General features: G+C 40.7%; 5 protein-coding genes across 5 annotated transcripts; 4 read left to right on the forward strand and 1 right to left on the reverse strand.

Moving 5' to 3' along the window:
* The first annotated feature begins 4 nt into the window (after positions 1-4).
* Positions 5-1,067, forward strand: LOC103341888 (uncharacterized). The gene has a single exon (XM_089044794.1). It carries the CDS (start codon positions 187-189, stop codon positions 973-975), a length of 789 nt encoding a protein of 262 aa, XP_088900920.1. The 5' UTR covers positions 5-186; the 3' UTR covers positions 976-1,067.
* On the reverse strand, positions 991-3,202 carry LOC103341877 (uncharacterized). The gene is made up of 6 exons (XM_008245435.3): positions 2,768-3,202; positions 2,165-2,293; positions 1,948-2,068; positions 1,775-1,856; positions 1,457-1,610; positions 991-1,353 (listed from the first exon to the last, which is right to left on the reverse strand). Exons 1-6 carry the CDS (start codon positions 3,038-3,040, stop codon positions 1,219-1,221), a joined length of 894 nt encoding a protein of 297 aa, XP_008243657.2. The 5' UTR covers positions 3,041-3,202; the 3' UTR covers positions 991-1,218.
* A 683-nt stretch (positions 3,203-3,885) lies between these two features.
* LOC103341866 (uncharacterized) lies at positions 3,886-7,227 on the forward strand. Its single transcript, XM_008245426.3, has 3 exons — positions 3,886-4,169; positions 4,257-4,693; positions 6,498-7,227. Exons 1-3 carry the CDS (start codon positions 4,005-4,007, stop codon positions 6,937-6,939), a joined length of 1,044 nt encoding a protein of 347 aa, XP_008243648.2. The 5' UTR covers positions 3,886-4,004; the 3' UTR covers positions 6,940-7,227.
* An 821-nt stretch (positions 7,228-8,048) lies between these two features.
* LOC103341856 (uncharacterized) lies at positions 8,049-9,637 on the forward strand. The gene is made up of 3 exons (XM_008245415.3): positions 8,049-8,275; positions 8,372-8,802; positions 8,938-9,637. The coding sequence occupies exons 1-3, from the start codon at positions 8,168-8,170 to the stop codon at positions 9,377-9,379; spliced, it is 981 nt and encodes a 326-aa protein (XP_008243637.2). The 5' UTR covers positions 8,049-8,167; the 3' UTR covers positions 9,380-9,637.
* A 1,912-nt stretch (positions 9,638-11,549) lies between these two features.
* LOC148921106 (protein psi1-like) lies at positions 11,550-12,863 on the forward strand. The gene is made up of 2 exons (XM_089045190.1): positions 11,550-11,927; positions 12,172-12,863. Exons 1-2 carry the CDS (start codon positions 11,647-11,649, stop codon positions 12,611-12,613), a joined length of 723 nt encoding a protein of 240 aa, XP_088901316.1. The 5' UTR covers positions 11,550-11,646; the 3' UTR covers positions 12,614-12,863.
* Positions 12,864-13,644: the final 781 nt, after the last annotated feature.

The following is a 13,644-nucleotide window of genomic DNA, read 5'->3' on the forward strand; positions in this document are numbered from 1 at the left end:
ATTCTCGTCTGGGTTTCTTGTGGCAAGTCGTGAACTTTGATCCTATAATCTGGCTGTTCTTGAATAGACCCTGCATGTTGAGTTGATGCTTGCGCTAATTGCTCTCTCTCTCTCTCTCTCTCTCTCACGCCCACATAGAGATGATGCAGAGGCAGCTCTTGAAGAAGCTCAGTTTCAGACCTCCCAATGGCGTCACTCAATTCAATCAACGGAGAGATGCACAGCAGGAACAAGAAGGCCATGGAGTTGATAGCCAAAGGGTGGAGTGCTTTGAAAGAAGTGGACAGAGTTATCGATTACTGCGAGCTCAATGACCGCCGTCTCATCCCTCTGTTAAGGGCAGCAAAGGAAAACTTTGAGCTGGCTCTGGAAGCTGACAATTCAAACACCCATGCCAGGTTTTGGTTGTCCAAACTGCATTTGAAATACCATGTCCCGGGGGCTTGCAGAGCCGTAGGAGCTGCTCTGTTAATTGAAGCCGCAAATATGGGTGATCCGGATGCGCAGTATGAACTAGGTCTTAGAGTCGAAAATGAATACGTCCAATCAGATCAACAAGCTTTCCATTATCTGGAGAAGGCTGTGGACCAGCTGCACCCAGGTGCTCTTTACCTTCTGGGTGCCGTGTATCTCACGGGGGAGTGTGTGAAGAAAGATATTGCCTCTGCATTGTGGTGCTTACACAGGGCATCGGACAAGGGGCATGCCGGTGCAGCTATAGCATTTGGGTCTCTTATTCTTAGAGGTGTTGAAATCCCAGAATCTGTGACCAAGCTAACTTCAAAGAGGGGTTCTTTGGCCAGGACGGCAAGAAAGAATGGAGAAAGCCTTGTAACCGATCCTGTAGAGATGGCAGGAGAATGGTTCCAGATTGCTGCGAAAGGAGGATGTGATTTAGGACTCAAATGGTTGGAAAGACTTGAGGAGGAAGAGAAGCAACTATTGACTGGAAGTGAAATGGTTGAACAGACCTGAGGAGGAAAATAAGTCTTTTGCATATATATTCTTTCTTCTTATTTGATGTATACTTTGGGAATTGCCATAATAAAAAACATAAATTCTCTGAATGTACTCCAAATTCATTCAACCCTATAGTCTAATTACAAAAGAATCGGAGTTAATCCTACATCGAGAGAAATGCTTCCACCAAACGTGTATCGGGTTAGGTGCTGCCCCAAGGCAAATTGCTGCCTATCCCTAAAGTGACCTTAGTTAACATCATGCTGTCAAAACGGAAACAGGAAATCCATGCATTTGAAACCATTCAGGCATGTGGAACCTATCATAAAGCACAGGCCTCACATCTTTTTGCAGGGAGAGCTGCTTGAGGTGAGGAAGCAGGACCTCCAAAAGCTACACAATCCACATGAATGAAAAGCAAAGAAGGATAGAATCAGTTAGAACATGCTTCAGTTCATTATTAACTCTTTATTTGAAACGTAAATAAATGAATAACCTGATCATCTTTTGGTTGTCCAGCCGAAAATGGAACACATGGAATTCCATTCAGCGGTTGCAGCAAAAAACTGAATGGGTTGTTGTCAACAATCACAGTTCGACAGAGATCTTTTGACAAACAAGATAGATCTTTCACATGTTCCCGGCATTCCCTGTGGTTTACACAACTTCAAAGATCATTCCAAGTTCCAACTTGAGCTTTGATAATCAAAGGCAAAAATTCTTCAGTGTGCAAGTGTATGAGTGTGTGTGTTGATATATCCCACAATATGCCAGCACTTATTATTAAATTGCACCAGCATGCTCACTGACTTACGTGCTAACAGTAGAAGGCCTATAAAGACGAAGCTTAAATAGATTCTCCACATCAATTCTGTCAACAAGTGGTCTAGCATAGTCTGTATGGTGGCCAGAGTAAATTTAAAAAAAAAGCAAATCAGATAAATAAATTGAACAAAAAGAGATTGTGGAACTGGGAAAGCAACAAACCTTCAACACCAGCAGTGAATAGTACAAGATCAGCAAATTCATAAACCTGTTTCAAGAACTCTCGCAAACCAGGACGTTCAAACACTGTCACATGATTGACTTTTGGTTTCCCATCTGGCTCCTTCAACCCCAAATAATAACATATTAGACACACTATCATTTGACAATCAAATTGAGTATAAAGTTGCAGAGAAAAGAGAATCAAAGGTCTACATACCTTGTCAGAAGATGCACATTCTATCTCAAACCACTTCAGCCCAGCTTCCGTCGCTTGAGTTCGAACAATTGCAGGCAAGGTACATGTTTCATAAGCACATACTAGAGTCTCATCCAAGTCAAGAACTACCTACATTACAAAATCCATAACAAGTTTAAAACCAATCACTCAAAAACACTAGCCTGCTCATGTTACTGAACCAAGTGGAATTAAGCTTCAATAACGCTGCTAAAAGCTAACAAATTTAAAAGCTCAAATACCCAGTCGACAAAATACTAACACTGCTAAAAGCATCTTCATTTTTAGCTCAATTAACTATAAAAGGGAGTCACTTTCATGGTATATCAAGAATGCAACAAATGTCCGTGCGCTAAAATCTAATTTCTAAAGGCGCAAGTTAACAAAACCATAATGATCAAATTCACTTGAAGAAATGAAAATTCCAATTTTTGCAGATAACCCAGATTATTATTTCAGATAATTAACTGCATCCGACCATCAATTCAGCTGAATTAACCCAGAAAGAAAAAACGCAACGAAACCAACTTCCAACAGTAACAATTAGCAACTACACCAACAAAACTAACAGATGAAGATACTCACTGTGAGCTTTTCAATGTGGCGGTGGCCATTTATGACACCGTTTTCAACTTGGGCAGGGGACGACAAGTCGTTGAGAGGGAGTTCGACGACAGGCAAGGGTCTGAAAGAAGGAGAAGAGGGGCCTATGAACGACAGCAGTTGAGGAACGCAAGGCGTGTCTCTCAGGATCTGAAGAAGGATCTGGAAGTAGAAGCCCATCCAGTTGATGAAAGCTCGCCATAGTTGAATGCTCCTCGGCATGTACACTTCGGCAGCCTGGCCAATCGGCGCCATGGCAGCCCACAACAATCCACCACCACGGCCTCTGTCACTGAATGCGACTCGAGCTTAGAGAAACAATGGTGCTCTTCTGCATCTGTAAGTTGTCACTGTTTTCTTTAAAAGAAAAAAACAGAACAATTGTAAATATCGCGGAATTACGGTGGTGGTTGTGGGCCTTTTGTTAATTGTTACCTCAACAACAACAACAGCACAGCTGCTTTGTACTTTGCTGTTTTATCTTTATTTCTTTATCCATTGTACTTAAGTCCATCATTCTTATCTAACCAGTTCCGATTAATGAATTTTCATCATACACATTTCATAATCGAAACCGTTCGCTTATAGATCATTTATGCAAAAAATTATTAAATTGAAGATCGATTAGTTATACATATAAATTGAAAATTTTAGTAACAATTAAAATTCTTATGATGAACCGTATATATATTTGAAACATATTACCAAATAAAAGATCTTCAATTTGATTGATTTATGCAAAGATGATCTTTAAATACTGATTATGACAACTGTGCGGTGACGATTCGTTAATCATATTATTAACAAATCTTATTATTAATTATTGGATTTTCATCAAGCAACCTATCTTCATATTAAAAAAAGGTCAAGTGGTTGAACACTTTTTGATGATGACAAATTTCAATTTGATTCTTATCTTCAATCCAAGTAAAAAAATTTGGTTATCAAATTTGGGCCGTATGATTTATCATCATAAAATATAGTCCAATAAGACAGGATGCGATTGGGACGGGCCTAGTCAGCCCACATATATAAACGGCGGTTGTATGCTGTGATGACTAACTCACGTCACGTCACCACCACTCTCCGACCAGAACAAGAAGTCCCAGGTTTAGCTAAAACGCAGCGTTTCGAGACGCACATACAGAAATCCTAAGCTTTTTTGTACCAGAGAAAGAGAGAGAGACACAGAAAGAGAGATACAGAGTGAAACAGAGGCATGGGCGTCGATTACTACAAGGTTCTTCAGGTAGAAAGAAGTGCCAAAGACGATGACTTGAAGAAAGCGTACCGAAAGCTCGCCATGAAGTGGCACCCTGACAAAAACCCTAACAACAAGAAAGCCGCCGAGGCCAAATTCAAGCAAATCTCTGAAGCCTACGACGTACGTAATCTCTTAAATTCTCGTTGTTGTTAAAATTCCCAACTGAGATTTATTATCAATTTTTTTTCAATCAATCAAATTGGATAGGTTTTGAGTGATCCCCAAAAGCGAGCAGTGTACGATCAATATGGTGAGGAGGGTTTGAAGGGAGGGGTGCCGCCGCCTGATTCGTCCTGGTCGGGCGGGCAAGGCCAAGGCCAAGATGGCGGTCCGACGATGTTCCGGTTCAACACCAGGAGCCCCGATGATATTTTCTCTGAATTTTTCGGGTTTTCGGGTTTCGGGGGAATGCCCGATATGGGCGGGTCACGGGCAGGCGGGTCTCGGGCTGGTGGGAACCCATTCCCGAGGAGTATGTTTGGGGAAGACATATTCGCGCAATTTAGAGGTGGAGCAGAGGCCTCAGGGAATGTGCCCAGGAAAGCTGCACCGATAGAGAGGACATTGCCTTGTACTTTGGAGGACTTGTACAAGGGCACCACCAAAAAGATGAAGATTTCTAGGGATGTTCCTGATGCTAGTGGGTAAGCCTTTACTCTCTCTATATATAAATATTGTTGTTGGATTTTTAAGACCCTCTCTCTATGTGTGTGTTTGTTTTCTTGGGTGAGTTGATTGCATGGCTGAGGTTGCACAATGAGGTTTTTAGTAAGTTATATCCTTTCCTGGTTTGAATTTGCGAATCTTAGCAATAACATTGTGTGTAAGTTATCTTCTCAACATCATTCAGGTGGCATTTTCAGCTCGGGTGTATTTAGAATTCTAGAGTTTAGATCTCCGTTAGTTTGTGCAATTAGCTTTATCTTCTCACATCATTCAAGTGCATTTTTTGCTCAGGTGTATATAGAATTCCTGACTTTGGATCTCTGTTAGTTTGTGTTCTTCTTTAATGTTTTAGTATTGCATCTGAATCCCCTTAAGGGCCTATACATGATACTGTTCAAGACAGGAGATAGAAGAGAAGTGCATAGAAGCAATTTTTTTTTCCTTTTCAAGCGTAAGTGAATGATGTTATGACTACTGATGCTAGTACTGTTCTGGTTAATGTTGTTTTGAAGTTCAAGTTGTTTTAAGTTTTAAACTTCCAGTGCCATTTCTATTTCCCCACTTGAGTTCTCATTTGATAGAAAAATATCATTGTGTGGATAGGAAAGTTCTTGTTGAAAATTGAGTAAAATATCAGTATATATTAGCAGTTGCAACGAGATGAATGCATCACAATTTGTGCATCTTTTCTGATTTATCTGATTAACTTGTATTAGTTATAGTGTGACAAAATGCACTAAATCTTAGATTATGGTTCTTTCCAGTACCACCAACATTTTATATCCCTTTATAAAGTCTTTCCTCAGACTTTAGCGGTCATCCTGAATGTAATTAAATTATTAATAGTGCAGTTAGGTGATTCTTGGTTTCATCCCAAACATTAGGATAACTAGTTAAGATTGCGGTAATTGGTGTTAGGTTCCACTAGTTAAATGGGAGATTTATGTTGGTTTTTTCTTGTCGAGCAATGATAGCCATGTAAGATGGTTTTACCTGATAACCAGCGCTGATGAAGAAATAATCTTAGATGAACTGACTGAACTAAGCCTTAATCTTTACTGTGTGTGTTTGGCACACGAGTCATTTTTTCTCCCTTACAGCTTTTTGGAAAATTATGTTCTCTAATCTCCATTATATCCTCGATGATAATCTCAGACAACTTCACCTATCACTTAGAAGTCTTTCTTGAAACCCACCACGTTATTATTGATGAAAATGCTGTCAAGTTCTGTGCATCCTTATTATTACTATATTAGTCATGTTTCTTGTGACTACTTATATATTCAAGTGTTGCCTGTATTTATACTACAATTATATAGTCTATCTGTCTCTAGCACCCAGGCATACCAGAATGATTGCTGTACTATTGAATGCTACAGTTATTCTGATTATCTAAAGTTCAGAGCCTGGGAGGGCCACATGTACATATGGTTTGTGGACAGTGTTGAGGTAAATCATGAAATTGTTGCACTAGGGTGGCAGAAATGTCTTTGGTTTTAGGGGTATCGTAACTTGATACCATCCACGGCGGATATGGATGTTTAGAATATGGTTGTGGTTAGATTCATTTGCCAGTTGGCAGGATGTATATTAGCATTCTATAATACACGTTGAAGTTGGAGAGAAACTCTTTAAGCTTTAGCTTGATGATCTTGTCATTAGTAATGTTATTGTTTATCTTCCAGGGGTGGATTTGTCACCTTTTGGATCCCTTTAATTGACATGTCTGTGTTGGATCCATATGCTATTTATTGTTCTTTTTTTTTTTTTTTTTGGGTACAGGAGAACTACCACAGTGGAGGAAATTCTAACAATTGAGATCAAGCCAGGTTGGAAGAAAGGCACAAAAATCACTTTTCCAGAGAAAGGGAATGAACAGAGAGGAATTATACCAGCAGACCTTGTCTTTATCATTGATGAGAAGCCTCATAGTCTTTTCAAGAGGGATGGGAATGATCTTATTGTCACTCAGAAGATATCTCTTGCGGAAGCTCTGACAGGTCACACTGCACAGCTGACAACACTTGACGGGAGAAGTCTGACAGTTCTCATCAATTCTATTATCAGTCCCACATATGAAGAAGTGGTCAAAGGGGAGGGGATGCCTATCCCGAAGGAACCTTCCAAAAAGGGAAACTTGAGAATCAAGTTTAACATCAAGTTCCCTACCAAGCTTACCTCAGAGCAGAAAACTGGCATCAAACGGTTATTAACATCTTCATAGAGGCTGGTGGTAGCTCGCCCTACCATCTACCAAACCTGTGAAAGCTTGCATTTGTTTGGTTTGCTAGTGTTTTTGTTCTTTTTGTTTTCTGGATTGGAAATTCACGCCTCGTTGAATTTGGGGATTTGATCACAGCATTTGACTAGGAGGTTGTTAATTTCCACATTCCATTTCTCTTCTTTTCCAATCTTTTCGTAACTTATGTAGAAATGCTGGATAGACGAAATTATTGACACTTGAAATTTGTAAACTATTTGTTAACCTCTTTAGGGTATTTCCCCCTTAAAATTCCCCTCTTCCCCTCCTCCCCTTCTCCTTCCCTCTTTGCTTCTGCATCTACCACTCTCGCTGTCTACTGTGTAGATATTTCTATTGTGTTACTTGTGTAATGGTAAGATTGTCAAAGTTGGGCTGGGTAGGTGAGGAAATGGGTTAGGATTAGGCTACTTTAGGGTTTTATTTTCCTTCCATTCTAATCCAAACGAAAAAGAAGAGGCGACCGGGCCGAGTTGTTTATAGCTATGGTCCTACAAGCATAGGCAGCCCATTTGTATAAGTAACGAATGCAACTGAGGAACAAACTGAAGCATAACTTTCTTTTTTCCTTGTATTTGGTAAAGAAAATTGGAATGAACCAACTACCGAAGTCCTCCACTTATCTTCTTCGAAAGTCTTGGCCACTATCAAAGAGAAAAATACTACCTACTCTATTAGTTTAGCATTAATCTAATAACACGAAAATTAAACGAAAGGGACATAGCTTTTTCTCTCACATGATCATTCACATCATAAAAACTGAACCCTCCAGGAAGTCTTCTTTCTTTCTTTATTTTTCGGGATTCGGTCGGAAAACCCTCGAGGAAGTTCACAGCAAAAAGTGTTGAACCTTCCTGAAGTGGTAGGCCACGTGTAAGCTGGTGAACAAAACAGTTTTGCTGCTACAGTCTCTTGACCTACTGTAGCTAGCAATTCTTGTGGTAGTCAATGGTGCTTTGCTTTCTGTTCTGCCTTGTCTAGGAAGTCTTGCAAAGTTACCCTTTTGGACCCCTTGGCTTTGCATATTCCATCTATGATTGTGATTGAGAGAGAGAGCTCTGTTTCTTTGGCTGCCACCCATCAATGATTGAGCTCGCCATATAAATATGGTGGCTACTTTAACAAGCTTCAGCCACTAACCGGAGTTTACACGAACAGAAAATCCAAGGCTTTTCTTACCAGAGAGAGAGTCATGGGCGCCGATTACTATAAGATTCTTCAAGTACCACGAAACGCCAGTGAAGTTGACTTGAAGGAAGCTGCCGAGGCCAAATTCAACCAACTCTGCCAAGCCTACGACGTATGTAATTGTAATGTCATCTTTTTAATTTTACTTCGGAACAAAAATTTCTCAAAATTCCCACCTGAAATTTATTGCTAATCAAATATTGGGCAGGTTTTGAGCGATCCTCGAAAGCGAGCAGTGTACGATCAGTACGGCGAGGAGGGTTTGAGTGGAGGATCAAGGCCCGGCGGGTCTCGGAGCCCAGAAGATATATTCGCGGAGTTTTTTTGTGGGAGAGGCGGCGGCATGGGCCAGTCACGGGATGACGGTTTTCGGGACTCGGACGATGTGTTCTCGGAGTTTTTTGGACAGGGGGTTAACCTGGGCGAGTCACGGGCCGGTGGGTCTCGGTCTCGGAGCCCCGAAATCAGGAGTATGAACGGCGAAAATATATTCGAGTCGCTTATAGCCGCAGCGGAGGGCAATGGTCGGCAGAGGAAAGCAGCGGCGATAAGGAGGACATTGCCTTGCAGCTTGGAGGAGTTGTACATGGGCAACACCAGAAAGATAAAGATTTCTAAGGATGTTGTTGGTGCTAGTGGGTAAGAAATGAACAAATACCTCACAAGACAAGATCTTGTGCCTCTATTTGGTATATCTTGTCATTGATCTACTTACCCTTTTGAATACTTCTAATTGAAGAATTCGGACTTGTTTTGTTTTGTTTGGACCTACAGAAGAAGAAGCACAGTGGAGGAAGTTCTAAACATTGAGATCAAGCCTGGTTGGAAAAAGGGCACCAAAATCACTTTCCCAGAGAAAGGGCATGATGTAGAGCGAGGTGTTTTACCAGCCGACATCATCTTTACCATTGATGAGAAGCCTCATAGTTTTTTCAAGAGGGATGGGGATGATCTCGTTGTCACTCAGAACATTTCTCTTGCGGACGCTCTGACAGGACACACAGCGCTGATGACAACGCTTGACGGGAGAAATCTGCGGGTCTCCATTGATTCGATCATCGGTCCCACCCACGAAGAAGTGGTTAAAGGGGAAGGAATGCCTATCCAGAAGGAACAAGGCAAAAAGGGTAACTTGATTCTCAAGTTTAACATCAGGATCCCCAAGCTTACCTCAGAGCAGAAAACTAGCATCAAACATTTGTTAACATCTTCGTAAATGCTGATTGTACCATCGACGTTTTTCGTCTGCTTTTCATTTTCTCTGCACCCAAACAATAACTTTCTAGGTTTCCCTTAGCCATCTACCAAGCTTTCCTGATTGTACTGTGTAGGTTTGTGTGTGTGTTGTGTTAGCTGTGTACAAGTAGATTGCTTTCTCCACCACATTATTGTGATGAACGGGAGCAATTATTATTGCAATATATGGTGTAATCTATGCTCTGTAATTAACTCTGTTTTGGAGCACTTCCAGTTACAGTGGCCTTGTTGATTGTGATTCCTCCAATGGTAACAAGGTAAACTCAGTTAACATAAAAGTAAGAAGCTCTAGCTGATTAAGAAACGGTCCCAGATATGAAATCAAAAACAGGACATGATCTGTGAAATGGTAAACGCCGAATCAAAGGCAAAATAGGCGGCGTAGGATTCAATATTCTTCATGTTTCTTGCTTGAAGTTTACGTTAAGGTCTTGTATTAATGAGGAAGTGGAGATGGAGCTTGAATTTGTGTAATGAATCAGAAGATCATAAAATGCGTCGAAGTGACTAGTTCCAAGTGTTTAGGCCTTGATTGAGCTTCGTTTCTTTTTTCTATAAGTAGATGTTTCTTGTCGAGCAATGATAACTTTGTTGTAAGATGGTTTACCTGATGAACAATGCCCCTTACTTACACTTGGCACATGAGTAATTTTATTTTCTCGTGTGGCGATTATCCGTTAGAATTTCTCCCTATTATTTCCGTGCTTTGATATTCAAAGCATGAAAATAAGGGGAGAAGAGCTCGAACGGACAAAACGAGTGTGAAAATCACTACCATTTAAAGAAGAGAATTCGATTTCGAGACTTTCTCCAATTGAGTAGTGGACATAGGGGTTTAGCAAGAGCACGGAGTTTAGGAGAGTTTATACACACAAAGAGATAGAAACAGAACATCAAACAATTGTTAACATTTTCGTAAATGCTGGTATGGTGGTAGCTCTCCCTTCCATATCACCAAACTTTTCTCTCTGCTTTTCATTTTCTCTGCACTCAATCACTAACTTTCTAGGTTTCCCTTCACCATCTGCCAAGCTTGTGTAAGCTTTCCTGTGTGTTCTTGTGTTAGTTGTCTAGGCTGCAAAGTTTTTCTCAGTATGATGCTGTAGCACCAAAAAAAAAAGCAGCTCATCTGATTACTAGACGGTCTCAGATATCAAATTAAAAATTGGACTCAATGTTTGAAGTAGTTAACGCTGAACTCAAACAAAAGATCATAAAATGAGTCATAAGGATTTGCAAGTGTTCCGACATTGAGCTTAAACCAAAATTCAAGCTTGAATTTATATGCAGATGTTTCTTGTCGAGCAATGATAGCCTTGCTGTAAGATGGTTTACCTGATGAACTAATCAGCCTTGCCTACAGTTGGCACATGAGTCATTTTTCTCCCATCACCAGTTTTGTATATTCTCTAATTTAATCTCTATTATATTCTTGTACAAGTTTGCATTCTCATGTTATGTGCATATTTCTTGGTTCTTTGAATTGGGTCCAAAATTTTCCGCTCCAACATCTCTGATTGGCATGGGCCTTGGCGGCCCATTTATTAGAGAAAGGTGGTGATTATCCCTTTGAACTCTTGGATATTATTTTTGTACTTCGAAAATAGGGGGAGGAGGAGCCCAAACGAACAAAATGAGAGTGTCAAAATCATTATCCTTATGAGAAAAAAAAATTCAATATTGAGACTTTTTTTCATGTGGATGAGCGCGAGCACTTTGTAAGTAGTTGATTAGTTTATTTGTGGGGTTTAGATTCAGAAGAGTTAAAAAAAAAAACTTGTGTTGTAAACTTTATTTTCTGATCACCAAAGGGAACCAAAAGGACGCAAAGATAGATAGCTTTGTCCCCTCCTATCTAAAATACAGACTAAGCCCTCATAGAAATATTGACCCCTCATAGAAGTATTGACTCAAAGGTCTTCAACTTTTCACAAAAGCTAACCCACAATGCTGCTACAGTCGCTTGAGCTACTTTCCTCGTAGGACAAGCGTGCCTTGTCTAGGAAGTCTCGCAAAATTACCCTTTGAACCTTTGATGGTCCTGCATATTCCATCCATGATTGTGATCGAGCTCTGTTGCTTTTGTGACATCAATAATTGAGCTCACCCTATAAATCAGGTGCTACTTGAAGAAAGGTTTTGCCAGAGCTTAGAGTTTAGGAGAGCTTTAGACGCACATGGAGTGATAGAAACAGAGGAGAAAAACAGAGAGAGAGAGAGTGAGGCATGGAGGGATCAGGGGTTTTCGGATCACGGAGCCATGAAGATGTATTCTCGTCGGGTTTCGGATGGAATTGCAACGTAGGGGCGTCACGGGCTGGTGGGTCTCGGAGCCCGGACTATAACAGCATGTTCAGCTTCGGCGACAAGACTTTTGTGCAGAGGGGAGGAGATAGGCCTAGGAAAGCTGCGGCGATAGAGAAGACATTGCCCTGCACTCTGGAGGACTTGTACAATGGCACCACCAAAAAGATGAAGATTTCTAAGGATGTTGTTGGTGCTAGTGGGTAAGCCCTTTTCTTTTTCTTATGAATATTTTTGTTTAATTTTGGCATCTGGGGTTTTAAAAATGTCTTTTGGGCTCAGGGGAGCATAATTTAATACCAAACATGGCCTTAGCTTGATGATCTTATCATTAGAAATGCTATATGCTTTATCTTCCAGCTGGGCTGGTGTGGAAATTAAAAGTGACTAGAAAATTATCAAAGTGATTTTACACAACTTTCTTTTTGTTTTTGTTTGATACTGCAGAAGAAAAAGCACAGTGGAGGAAGTTCTAACAATTGAGATCAAGCCTGGTTGGAAACGGGGCACCAAAATCACTTTCCCAGAGAAAGGTCATGATGTGGAGCGAGGTGTTATACCAGCTGACATCATATTTACCATTGAAGAGAAGCCTCATGATTTTTTCAAGAGGCATGGGGACGATCTCACTGTCACTCTGAACATATCCCTTGCGGAAGCTCTGACGGGTCACACGGCGCAGCTGGCAACCCTTGATGGGAGAAATCTGAGGGTCTCTATCGATTCAGTTATCAGTATCACCCATGAAGAAGTGGTTAAAGGGGAAGGGATGCCTATCCAGAAGGGACGAGGCAGAAAGGGTAACTTGATTCTCAAGTTTAACATCAAGATCCCCAAGCTTACCTCAGAGCAGAAAGCTGGCATCAGACAGCTATTAACATCTTCATAAACGCTTGATGGTAGTTCTCCCTTTTCTGTCTGCTTTTCTTTTTCTCAGTCATTTTCTCTGCAGCCAAACACTAGTTTTCTAGGATTCCCTTCATCATGCACCAAGCTAGTGTTTGGCTTTGTGTTATTTATGTACTAGTAGATTGCTCTCCACCAATTAAATTGTGATGAATGGGAGCAATTATTATTGTAAAATATCCTATTTATGTATGCTTTGTTGTGATTAATCTATTTAGAAGTAGTTACTGTTACAGTGGCCTTGTTGATTGTGATTCCTCCAATGGTAAAATGAAACTCAGTTAATAGTTAAAATAAATTGATATGTTTGTATATGTAGGCATCAGCTGCAAAGGTTTTCTGTGTATATGCAGCTAATTCTGCAATCCCATTCCAAGGAGGGATAGTTCTGACAGGCTTGAATCTCAAGGTTAACACATAAATATTGAACTTAGTGGGGACAGTAGAAGTGGTTGGCATGGAAATACAAAAATAAGCAGCTCTAACTGATTATAAACGGTCTCAAATAATTTAATCTTGGACAGAACAAAATCATTATGGAATCTGAGTCTAAGGTGCTTGTGGATAGGGTTGCTGGTAACATTCACAATGGGGCATGGAATATTGCCCCAATCTTGGAGGAAGTTAACACTCTTTCCTCTAGCTTCTCTGAGGTGTGCTGGAAGTGGGCTCCTCGGAGTGTAAATCGTGCGGCTCACTTGGCTGCTAAGATAGGATCGCGAGCGGTGGAACCTGAGTGTTGGGTCGAGAGACCACCACCGTCTCTAGTTGGTGTGTTAGGTGTCTGACGGCCTGTCTTGCCCTCCAACTTTTTTATTTTTTTGTGGGAAACAGGTTTGCTGTGTCTGAGTTCTTAGTGTGTTCTCTGTGGCCCTGTTTCCACCTTGGTTTCGTTTATGGTGTTTACTTTCCCTTTGTTTTTCGTTGCCTCTGTTTCTGAGGTTTCTATGAAATTCAATTGACCAAAAAAAAACAGGGTATCAAATAGTCAAATTAAAAATTGGACTTAATCCA

The sequence above is a fragment of the Prunus mume genome, linkage group LG1, assembly GCF_029339155.1.
Source record: "Prunus mume cultivar Tortuosa linkage group LG1, ASM2933915v1, whole genome shotgun sequence".
NCBI classification, from domain to species: Eukaryota; Viridiplantae; Streptophyta; class Magnoliopsida; order Rosales; family Rosaceae; genus Prunus; species Prunus mume.

Excerpts from the sequence above, each read along its gene's own strand:
- LOC103341888 (XM_089044794.1), top strand. The coding sequence starts at position 187 with ATGGCGTCACTCAATTCAATCAACGGAGAGATGCACAGCAGGAACAAG.
- LOC103341877 (XM_008245435.3), bottom strand. The coding sequence starts at position 3,040 with ATGGCGCCGATTGGCCAGGCTGCCGAAGTGTACATGCCGAGGAGCATT. Across the intron at positions 2,069-2,164 it reads AATGTGCATCTTCTGACAAG|GAGCCAGATGGGAAACCAAA; the intron begins GTATGTAGACCT and ends TTGGGGTTGAAG. Across the intron at positions 1,857-1,947 it reads ATTCACTGCTGGTGTTGAAG|ACTATGCTAGACCACTTGTT; the intron begins GTTTGTTGCTTT and ends GCCACCATACAG.
- LOC103341866 (XM_008245426.3), top strand. The coding sequence starts at position 4,005 with ATGGGCGTCGATTACTACAAGGTTCTTCAGGTAGAAAGAAGTGCCAAA. Across the intron at positions 4,170-4,256 it reads AAATCTCTGAAGCCTACGAC|GTTTTGAGTGATCCCCAAAA; the intron begins GTACGTAATCTC and ends CAAATTGGATAG. Across the intron at positions 4,694-6,497 it reads GATGTTCCTGATGCTAGTGG|GAGAACTACCACAGTGGAGG; the intron begins GTAAGCCTTTAC and ends TTTTGGGTACAG.
- LOC103341856 (XM_008245415.3), top strand. The coding sequence starts at position 8,168 with ATGGGCGCCGATTACTATAAGATTCTTCAAGTACCACGAAACGCCAGT. Across the intron at positions 8,276-8,371 it reads AACTCTGCCAAGCCTACGAC|GTTTTGAGCGATCCTCGAAA; the intron begins GTATGTAATTGT and ends AATATTGGGCAG. Across the intron at positions 8,803-8,937 it reads GATGTTGTTGGTGCTAGTGG|AAGAAGAAGCACAGTGGAGG; the intron begins GTAAGAAATGAA and ends TTGGACCTACAG.
- LOC148921106 (XM_089045190.1), top strand. The coding sequence starts at position 11,647 with ATGGAGGGATCAGGGGTTTTCGGATCACGGAGCCATGAAGATGTATTC. Across the intron at positions 11,928-12,171 it reads GATGTTGTTGGTGCTAGTGG|AAGAAAAAGCACAGTGGAGG; the intron begins GTAAGCCCTTTT and ends TTGATACTGCAG.